Source organism: Galeopterus variegatus, unplaced genomic scaffold, assembly GCF_000696425.1.
Source record: "Galeopterus variegatus unplaced genomic scaffold, G_variegatus-3.0.2 Scaffold506, whole genome shotgun sequence".
NCBI lineage: Eukaryota > Metazoa > Chordata > Mammalia > Dermoptera > Cynocephalidae > Galeopterus > Galeopterus variegatus.
In genome coordinates this window covers 63,023-73,344 of record NW_007726617.1, presented here as the reverse complement: position 1 = coordinate 73,344, position 10,322 = coordinate 63,023, and the positions used below count along the sequence as shown (strand labels likewise).

Here is a 10,322-nt window from a genome sequence, read left to right as displayed (position 1 = left end):
TAGATTCAGGAGACTCGAGTTCTGGTTCTATCTTAACTCAAATTGTTTAATCCTTCTGGGCCTCAGTTTTCCCACCTGGAAAACAAGAGGAAGAGTTAGACCACGTGGCCTCTGGCATCCTGGGATCCCGAGCTGACTCTCCCTAAGGGGCACATTCCCCTGCTCTCCCGTCCCAGCCCTCTTCTCTGCCTCCCTCATTTGTGGCCACCACAGGCCGGGGTGGGGGGGCGTGGTTGAAGGCAGCCAAGGGGGGGCATGCTGCCGAGGGACAACGGACCTTCAATGGGCCAGTTGCTAAAGGGGCGGGAGGGGAGGAGTCCTCAGTCCTCAGGGATCCTGTTTCAACAAGCGTTTCTTTCCCAAGGAGGGGAAGGAGGGGGAGGGGGAGTGGGACCTATTTAAAGCTACCCTGTTGCTTCGGCTGTCTCTGTCTGTCTGCCAGGGTCTCCGGCTGTCCCAGACGGGCCAGTGAGGGTTTGGGATCCTCCTGGTGACCTCTCCAGCCTAGCTCCCCTCAGCCACTCTGCGCCAAGATGGGCCGTGGGGTGAGTATCCCCAAAGAGGAGGAGTCGCTCTCTGGAGGGTGAGGAAAGCTATAGAGAAAGGATGAAGTGGGAATGGAGTGTGGAGGGAGGGGAGAGAGAAACTGACCGAATGGGACAGTTTGAGCTTGGAACTAACAGTCTCCACACCGCAAATGCATCTACACATCCCACGGCTGGCGTTCACATGCCGAAGTGCTCTCCTCTTCTCTACCCACCTCTGCCCCCTCCCACAACTAGCCCCACAGCCCCCTACACTTGGCCCTCCAGCTACCCCTCCACCCCATCCCCACATCTCCATCCCGGCTCTCCCCCAGGCTCCCCCTTCTTCCCACCACGGCTCCTGGCCTCCCAGCCGAGGGATGTTTGGCACTGTTAGTCCTCCCCACCTTTGCTACCCCTGAAAATATCCATTCTTCTGGGAGCCCCAGCGGAGTGGATGGGGGTTCAATGTGAGGTTGGAGAGGGGCAGTGGAGCATCCCACTTCAGAGTCACCAAGCAGTTCCATACACCAGCCCCAGGGGCCCTGAGCACCAGGGACAGCTGGGAGGGGTATGGGGGAGAAGAGTGATGTACCCCCAGCCACCACCCCCCTGCACCCCTCCGGATGTCCAGCACAGCATTGTCCTCGGGCTCCGGGCTATGGGCTTTGAGGACTTTCCCAGAGTCTGGTGAGAGCTTCCCGCCCCATCCACCCTGCTCATGGCATCCTGCAGCAATGGCTATGCCAAGGGGAAGATTAAGCCCCCAGCCACCGCCCCCCTGCACCCCTCCAGATGTCCAGCACAGCATTGTCCTCGGGCTCCGGGCTATGGGCTTTGAGGACTTTCCCAGAGTCTGGTGAGAGCTGCCCGCCCCATCCACCCTGCTCATGGCATCCTGCAGCAATGGCTATGCCAAGGGGAAGATTAACAACCACGGTGGGGCGGGCAGAGACAGGCCTTCAAATTCTTGGAAATGAAATTCCCTTATGGAGAAAAGTGACCAGTCCCTTTCCATACTGTGCCTGGCTGCTTTCCTTTTGTGGAATACTGGCAAGAGTGGGCACAGAGGGAAAGGGCATGGTGAGCAGCAGGAGGGCGTAAGGAAGACGGCGCCTATGGAGAGCTGTGGGCCAGCTCCTGGGCCCAGGAGGAGTCAGGCAAGGACATGTTATTGCACTGAGCTGAGCAGCTGGGAAAACTCTGAGCCTGGACACCAGGGTTCCCGAGCTGGGGTGGAGCTATAAATAGAAGCAGAGTGCATGTGTGTAGTGTGCGTGTATCCATGACCACGTGTCCAGCAGGCTGGAAGTGCTGCAGATACTCGTGGATGAACACCTGCGTTTGTGTCTCAGCAGGCAAATTTGTGAATGTTCAAGCCTTCAAGCACACACAAGCGTAGATGTCACTGTGTGTGGGTGTGTGAGGGTCTGTGGGCCTGCCCTGAGGAGCTGTCTCTGAGATGTGAGTTTCACAGAGAAAGAGGTCACAACTGTGGGAAGATATACTGTCTTGAGACCTTCAGCTGCACCTTGACATGTCTGGTTCTCCGTGGAAAGGGGCTCCCCAGCTGAGGTGCAGGGCCTCTGAGAAGAGGCCAGGACCGACTGGGCCAGCCAAGCCCTCTACTCCCTCACCCAAGTGGAGAGAGAGGGAGGAAAGGTAGCCCCCTTAGAGTGAGGTGGACCAAGCTCATGAGGTCCTGCTTGGGAAGCTATTTGACGTTGACTTCTCCAGTCTGTTCTCTCCCCTAGCACCCTTGAAATCCCCTTAACTTCCACCCCCAGTAGCTGCAGTGAAGCAGTAGCAAGATGAGGGGCAGATCTGGTCTGTTTAGACCGAGAGGCTGGGTGACCTGAGCTACTTAAGGCCTGGAGCTTGGAGACCCCTGAAGAGGGAATTCACCTGCTACCCACATCCTTCTCCAGAGTTGATTCCACCTTCTGTCCCTTCTTCCCTGCATCTCCACTCCAGAGCAAGGCCTAATTGTCACCCCATCACCCTGTGGCCATGAAGGGCAGCATGGGAGTTGGAGGAAGGGACAACACTGGTGGGAGGGAGCCCAGCCTGCTCCAGCTGCCACGGAGAGGCATGGGGGGGGGGGAATGGCTGATATCCAGCTGCCCCCACTCTGTCCCAGCCTCTGGCTTTCTCAAAAGAACTCTCTGTTCTCCTTCAGCATTCAAGACCCAGAGAAGAGGACTTGTAGTTGGGGGAGGGAGGAGGGGGGTCCTTGCTTCCTCTCTTTCTTTCTGGGCAGCCACCGGCCCCAAATCTCTGCAGGCTCCTGGCTGAAGAGCCTGAGATCCTTGCCAGGACAGGAGGAGGGGCAAGGGGCAGTGTGTCCCAAGCTCTGAGCCTGTGGGAGAACAGGGTGGGAGCTTGGGGAAAGGAGGCACTGCATGGAGCTGCTTAGCTCAGCCACAATCCAACATGCCAAAGTGCATGGGCCAGCAAGTTTTCAGAAAGTATGCATTTGACTCTAAATTTTATAAATTTTATTTCATGTCTAAAGGTACAGAAATTCCTCTGGATTCTGCTCCTCTGCCCCTAGCCCCAGCTCCCTCCTGTATGCATGCCCAGGCCCTAGTCCTGTCCCCAAAGCTCCTGCAGGTCACACTAAGCTTGTCCAGCCTGATCTCTTGTCTCTGATTCCTTCATTGCTGTTCATCCTTTTCTCAGCCCTGTCCTACCAAGGGCAGAGTGAGTGAATCCACTGCATCTCAATCCATTCTATTAAATGATCCCTCTTAAGTCTCCTGGGAAAGGGAGCGGTGGCCCCGCCCTGCCCCCCTCCTGTTGTGCTGCTTCAGTCTCGCCAGATGATTAGCCTTTAGGTGGCTAAAAAGACACTGGATTCATACACACTTCAAATGGCACAAGTGCACGATTTGCTGGTCACCTTTTCTGAGAAGAGCACTTCTGAGCAGCACAGCCTACGAAAGCTCATATCTTTTTAGATCTTAGATTAGGAACAACAGTACCCACATCTCCTACATCCACCCCCACCCTTGTTCCTGATATCACTGGTCATTGTATCTCTCAAGGGAATGGATTTGTGACCTTTTGTCATCAGGGCAGCTGCCACATTCCTGGGATTGCTCCTGACCCTTGGCTAAAAAATGGTTAATCCCAGAGGATTTAGGTCAGTGAAGCTATTCAGTATGATACCACAATGGTGGATACATGTCAATAGACGTTTGTCCAGACCCATGGAAAGTACAACACCAAGAGTGAACCCTGATGTAAACTACAGACTTTCGGTGATAATGATGTGTCCATGTAGGTTCATCAATTGTAGTGAATGTACCACTCTGATGGGGGATGTTGATAGTCAAGGAGGCTTTGCATGTGTCAGGGCAGAAGATATGTGAGAAGTTTCTCTACTTTCCACTTAGTGTTAATGCAAACCAAAAAATTGCTCCAAAAAATAAAGTCTATCAGAAAAAAACCCAAATACCCCACCCCCGCAAATGCATTGTCCTGCCAAAAATAAAAGACAAACACTTTGGCTGTTAATCTTACCCAGATATCCACTCTTTATTGGGAAAAAACAAATTACACCATAGTATAGGAAAGCTCAGTCCTGAAAGCCCAGAGCAACCTTTAGGGTCCAGTGGAGAAAGAAAGGCACCACACAAAAACTGGGACAAGGACACCATATCCTGAGGGAAGTGAGAGGAGGGAGGGAGAAGGCACCTTGCTTGGACAATTGTCATGGCCACCCTAGGCCTTCCCCAAGCCCCCTCCTATCCTATTATCCCAAGATGGCCTCCCCTTGGAAGGAGAAATTTCCCACCTCTCCCCCAGAAGTTATCTGTGAGGCCTGGAAGTCTCTAGAGTGAGAATGTCCATCTGATTTCACCAGATGGTCCAGGAATGCCTGGATCTAAGAGTCACATGAATTTTAGTTTTAGATGTACTTGCAGGTATAATTTCTTACATTTTTAGACAAATGGGGCCCAGTCCCCTTCTTACCCCACTGTGCTTCGGAGCACCAGGTTCTGAGAGTTGCTTGTCCAGCAAGGGGCAAGCCTGCCCAGTGGGATGGAGAGAGCTCCTGGCACATGCCTGTTCCCATCTCCTGGACATGCTCTTACCCTTCCACTGTGACTTCTCTCAGTCCATTAGCCCTGTTCAGTCCATCTCCACCACTCTACCACTGGACCATGTTCTCCAGACACTTCCCTGCCCTAATCCCCTGGCTCCCCAAAGACTCTTCCTCCCCCTAAATTCCTAACTGTTTACTCTTCTCTGAGTAAAATGGCGTGGTATCAGGCAAAGACATTCCTACAGGGTGTTTCTATTCTCTCAACACCTGCAAACCCTGTCTGCTCCCTTCCAGAATTGTCCCAAATAGCGTAGGATTGTGGCTTTCAAACCTTTTGTTTTGTTTTGTGTTTAGTAGCAGGGTTCTTTTAACAAACAAAATCTTAACAGAAGCCCAAAAACAGTACAGCTAAAGTGGTGCTCTTCAGTCCAGAGCTCCTCAGCCTTCTCGAAGTTCAAATGTGCAGCTCCATGGTTCTGCCAATAGTGTGCAAACTATTACCCCTCCACCCTCCAGCCCCCACCCCAGGACAATTACTGCCTTTGAATCCACCCACCACTCCCCTGACTGGTGGGAACGGAGGCCCCAGCTCCCATCCTGCCTCACGTTCTGGGCTCTTCCTTCCTCTTGCAGGCCGGCCGCGAGTACTCGCCTGCCGCCACCACTGCAGAGAATGGGGGTGGCAAGAAGAAACAGAAAGAAAAGGAGCTGGATGAGCTGAAGAAGGAGGTGGCCATGGTGAGGCCCACAGTCCACTTGGCTGGGCCGTGGAGAAAGGGCCCCATGCTGGGGGAGCTGCCTGGCAGCCTGGTGACCTCAGGGAAGCTCCGTGGCCCACTCCCATGCTCCTCACCTCACCCCTGTGCCCCCAGTGCCCTCATATGCATTCTAGATACACATACTCAACCTCCTTCCCCAAAGTGACTCGGCTTCCCCTCCCCAGGATGATCACAAGCTGTCCTTGGATGAGCTGGGCCGCAAATACCAAGTGGACTTGTCCAAGGTGAGTGGAGGGGATTCTAGGGAGGGAACCAAACTGATGAGAGAACCATGCAGCATCAGGGTGGGAGGGTCTTAAAGCTGTAATCCAACCCTCTTTGCAGATGAAGAAACTGAGGCCCAGAGCCCAGAAACTAGTCACTTGCCCAAGGTCACATGGCTAGTTGGTGGCAGAGCCAGAACTGGAATCCAGATGTGAGAGAACCATGCAGCATCAGGGTGGGAGGGTCTTAAAGCTGTAATCCAACCCTCTTTGCAGATGAAGAAACTGAGGCCCAGAGACTAGTCACTTGCCCAAGGTCACATGGCTAGTTGGTGGCAGAGCCAGAACTGGAATCCAGATCCCTTGCTTGCTATTCCAAATCTCTTTCCCTGAATACCCTGGAAGCCAAGACTCTTTAGAACCCAGGCCCCAGAGGGCTTCTGGCAGGGCTGTTCCCTTCACTCCAAGCAACTTCAGTGGCACACAGCTCTCATAGAACTGACACACATGAAATAGTGAGGTAACCCAGTCCCGTTATTATGGGCATTTGCTGGGTCCCTGCTATGTGTGTGGCTCTGAGATAAACACTCTACATACATTTCTGTAATGCTTACACCAACCCCTTGAGATGGGTATCACAGAACCGTTCGTTAAAGCAAGGAGACTCAGATGGAGAGTAGCTTCCCAGGCCACATAAACAGTAAGTGGCACAGTCAGATTGCCAAGCCCATCATTTTGACAAAAAAAAAGAAAAAAAATCATTAATCAAAAATGTAGTAGGCACTTTCCTCCTCCTACAGGACTTCTCTGACTGCCCTTTCTAAAATTCTATGCCTGTGTTCCTCTAGTTTATGTTCCCTGACAGCACTTTTCACTGTCTGGCTTTAACGTGTGTTTGCTTACTGTGTGTCCCCTCTCTAGATCATAAGCTCCACAAGGGCGGGGACTTTGTTGGTCTGGTCCATCTCTGGATTCCCAGAGTAGACAATAGTGCCTGGCCTGTAATAGGTGCTCAATACACATTTATTAAATAAGTAATTAAGAAGCTTTCAAGGAGGTCAAAATCTAGTAGCAGAAAGAAATGCAAACACAGAATTCCAATGCAGTGTGGTGAGGGCAGCTCTAGAATCAGGCACAGCAGGCCATGGGGATCAAGAAAGGGGTGCGAATGAGCCTGGGGTGAGGGGAACAAGCCTGGGTGAGGTTTTCTGTGGAAGGTGACAGGTGGTTATCAAAGCTGTGTGACACTGATGGTCAGCAATGTAGGACTCTCCTGGAATCCTTGGCAAAAGGGAGAATCTGAAGAAAGAGAGACAGAGGAGGAAGCAGTTGAAGTGTCTTCCCAGGGAGCTTATCCAGGTTGCCCTGGAGGAGATGTTCTGGCCCTAACCAAAACATGTCTCAATCCAATAACACTCAGAGGTGGTGCCACACTCAAAATCTCCTCAGCCAGCAAGGCCCATCGCAAATGTCACCTCTGTGCAGTCTCCCCTGATGGTTCCTCACCCCTTCCCACCAGGTGCGATTTTCACTGTCCACCTGGGCATGACTCCCCTGCCAAGGAGCTGGCGGGACATGGCGAGGGGCTGGTTCGGTCCAGATGCAAGCTCCCGCCCCTCTCCTTGTTCCCTCAGGGCCTCACCAACCAGCGGGCTCAGGACATTCTGGCTCGTGATGGGCCCAACGCCCTCACTCCACCCCCCACAACCCCTGAGTGGGTCAAGTTCTGTCGTCAGCTTTTTGGGGGCTTCTCCATCCTGCTGTGGATAGGGGCCGTCCTCTGCTTCCTGGCCTTCGGCATCCAGGCTGCCATGGAAGATGAACCATCCAATGACAATGTGAGCCGCACACCTACCCCACAACCTGCCCGTGTCTCTGTCCTCCAGCCCTGAACCACCAGTACAGTGGGGGGGGCGGGGAGTGGCAGGGGACAGGACCTTTCACATCGCAATCCCACAGCCTCCCTGAACTTTAGGCTGAAAAAGGGTGAGGCTTCCACACATGTATAATTCACCCCACCCCAGCACACACACAGACACACGCTCATTAATATGGGACAGCCCTTCCCTGTTTATTCCCACTTAAGTGGGCTTATCTGCATCCCTGGATCTTCACTCCCTATGACTTTCCCTGCCCCTTCCAGTCTTAGGAAGCTGGGGGTTGGAAGGTCAAGGGGGAGGGTAGAAAGGAGGACTTTCTCTTACCATTCTCACCCAGTCACAGACAAAGTTCCGGGCTCTCGTCCTGGATGGCACTGAGTGCTCATCCCAGGTGACAGCTGCCCCTTAAGGGCTGGGGAAGAGCAGGTCTCTCAAACTCTTTCTCCTTACCAGCTATATCTGGGTGTGGTGCTGGCAGCTGTGGTCATCGTTACTGGCTGCTTCTCCTACTACCAGGAAGCCAAGAGCTCCAAGATCATGGATTCCTTCAAGAACATGGTACCTCAGGTAGATGGCAGGGCTGGGCTCTGTCCAGGCTGGGGCATAAGGTTTCCTGGAGAGTTCAGCTTCCTTCTCTCAACCATTGTGCTCTGAGATGAAGATGGGCAGAAAAGACGCTCCTGCTCTCCATGCCAGGACCTGGTTTTGTCATGGGGCACATGGGGGTTTCTCCTCTCCCTTGGTGGGGTTGGAGGAGAGGCGGGAGACCAGCAGGAGAGGAAGACAGGGGTAGAGATGAGCATTTCATGAGATACCCACGGCCTCCTCACAGCAAGCCCTTGTGATCCGGGAGGGAGAGAAGACGCAGATCAATGCAGAGGAGGTGGTGGTGGGAGATCTGGTGGAGGTGAAGGGCGGAGACCGCGTCCCTGCTGACCTGCGGATCATCTCTTCTCACGGCTGTAAGGTGAGGAGGTCACACCAGAGCAAATGGTTGGGTCTGAGAAGCTGGCTGTGTAGATCTGAGAGGAGACCAGTTAGAGGTTTAAAGTTTGGGAGACACAGGTCCAAATGTCAACACCTCCCCCCACGCCCCCAGCTGAACCTTCTCCCAGGATGTGGTGCCTGTGCACCGTCTCCTTGTATCTGTGTGTTACCAGTGCTCTGTGCCCTGGGTATTCTTTGATACCCACTTTATAGCAGCTGTGCAATGAGAACCAATTACGTGTCAGATGCTTTGCATATGTTCACATATGCTCCCTAATGTAAGTCTAAAAGGATGGTGTAATCACGCAGGGCTGCTGCACATGGCCACACCGGTGGCACTGGATGCCCCAGGGGGTGCCATTTTCATAGACTACTGTAATTGGGCAATGCAAAGATTCTGTTTACATTCCCCATTGCACAAGTGAGTAAACAAAGGCTCTGTTGGTAAAGTAAGTAGCCCAAGGCTGCGTAACAAGTCAGGAGGAACCAGGATTCCAAACTAGCACAGGGGCAACAGCCAAGTAATGCCATAAATACGTGATGAGGACAAGTGTAATTTTGTCCTTCAGCTGCGTAACAAGTCAGGAGGAACCAGGATTCCAAACTAGCGCAGGGGCAACAGCCAAGTAATGCCATAAATACGTGATGAGGACAAGTGTAATTTTGTCCTTCATGTCACGAAGATTGAGTGTGGTTGGAATCAGCTCAGAGACAGCTGTGTGTGCACGAGTGCTCCTGCAGGCTGACACACACCCCTTCCTCTTCAGGTGGATAATTCATCCCTAACCGGCGAGTCGGAGCCCCAGACCCGCTCCCCTGAGTTCACCCATGAGAACCCCCTGGAGACCCGCAATATCTGTTTCTTCTCTACCAACTGTGTTGAAGGTGAGAAGCTGGCCTGCTGGGGGAGCTCCTCACGCTAGCACAACTGTGGTAGTACTTACTTGGCAAAAGCTTTGTCATAGAGAGGGAACCAAGGGGGCCTGGGGGCCTGAATATTACAGAAATAGTCCACTCCAGAGAGCTGCGTATCGGCTGGGGGCCGCATGACCCCATGGAAAAGTTACCTCCCACAGGAAAACCGGTTCTGTCCACTCCAAGACAGAGGGGATTCTAACGCCTTCAGTTCTTGGGTCAAGACCCCCCTACACACAAGCGCATGCACACATGCACACACACATAGATGCCCCAATCCAACCTCGATTCCTAAGTGTCTTTGGATTTGACCGATGCCCTCTATTGCTCATGGTTGTGGACTAGTTGCTTCCGTCTCCAACCCCTGCCTTGACCAGAGCCCCAGTCGGCGGGAGGGTCAGAAAAGCTTTCAGGCTGGGTGAATACTTCGGCCCTCCTACAGGCTGCATCTGGGCCTGTGCTACTCCGAAAGACATTTTTGCCATGCACAGGCTTCCCAGTTTGCTACATCCACGTTCTGGGTATCAGAGGTGAACAAAGGTCAACAAAAACTCGAGCCACCATCACTTGAAGGCACAACTGAAACCCGTGTTCTCTGTGGCCCAGCCAGGGAGCAGAGCCAGGGTTGACTCAGAGAAGGGCAGGGGTAAGACAGGTGGGAGAAAGAGGCCAAACCAGACCACGTGCCTCTGAAAGTGGGGAAGAGGAAACCTTGTACCCCAGTTCCACACCTTTTCCTTCCTGTTACTCATTTCTCCTCAGCATATTATGTTTTTCTGGGGTTGGAATTAGAACAAAAATCACCACACATTAAATTTCCTAAATTTTTAATGTACTGAGATTCTGAAATTTACTCTACGTTTTCCAAAATTGATTTATTCAGAAATGCCTTGGGCCGGCCCGGTGGCGCACTGCTACAGTGCGCCGCTTGGGAGTGCAGTGGCGCTCCCGCTGAGGGTTTGGATCCCACATACAGACCCGTT

The 10,322-nt window shown here is 52.9% G+C and overlaps 1 protein-coding gene across 2 annotated transcripts in view; it reads left to right on the top strand.

Moving 5' to 3' along the window:
* Nucleotides 1-362: 362 nt before the first annotated feature.
* Nucleotides 363-10,322, top strand: part of ATP1A2 (ATPase, Na+/K+ transporting, alpha 2 polypeptide) — a 25,613-nt gene continuing 15,653 nt past the window's right edge. The window contains exons 1-7 of one of the 2 annotated variants that reach the window (XM_008569516.1): nt 363-545; nt 5,209-5,313; nt 5,519-5,578; nt 7,192-7,395; nt 7,891-8,004; nt 8,270-8,404; nt 9,192-9,309. In XM_008569516.1, coding sequence (XP_008567738.1) covers nt 534-545; nt 5,209-5,313; nt 5,519-5,578; nt 7,192-7,395; nt 7,891-8,004; nt 8,270-8,404; nt 9,192-9,309 — 748 coding nt within the window. In that variant the 5' untranslated portion in view covers nt 363-533. The remainder of the gene's footprint in view (nt 546-5,208; nt 5,314-5,518; nt 5,579-7,191; nt 7,396-7,890; nt 8,005-8,269; nt 8,405-9,191; nt 9,310-10,322) is intronic. The other variant, XM_008569517.1, reaches the window with a different exon arrangement.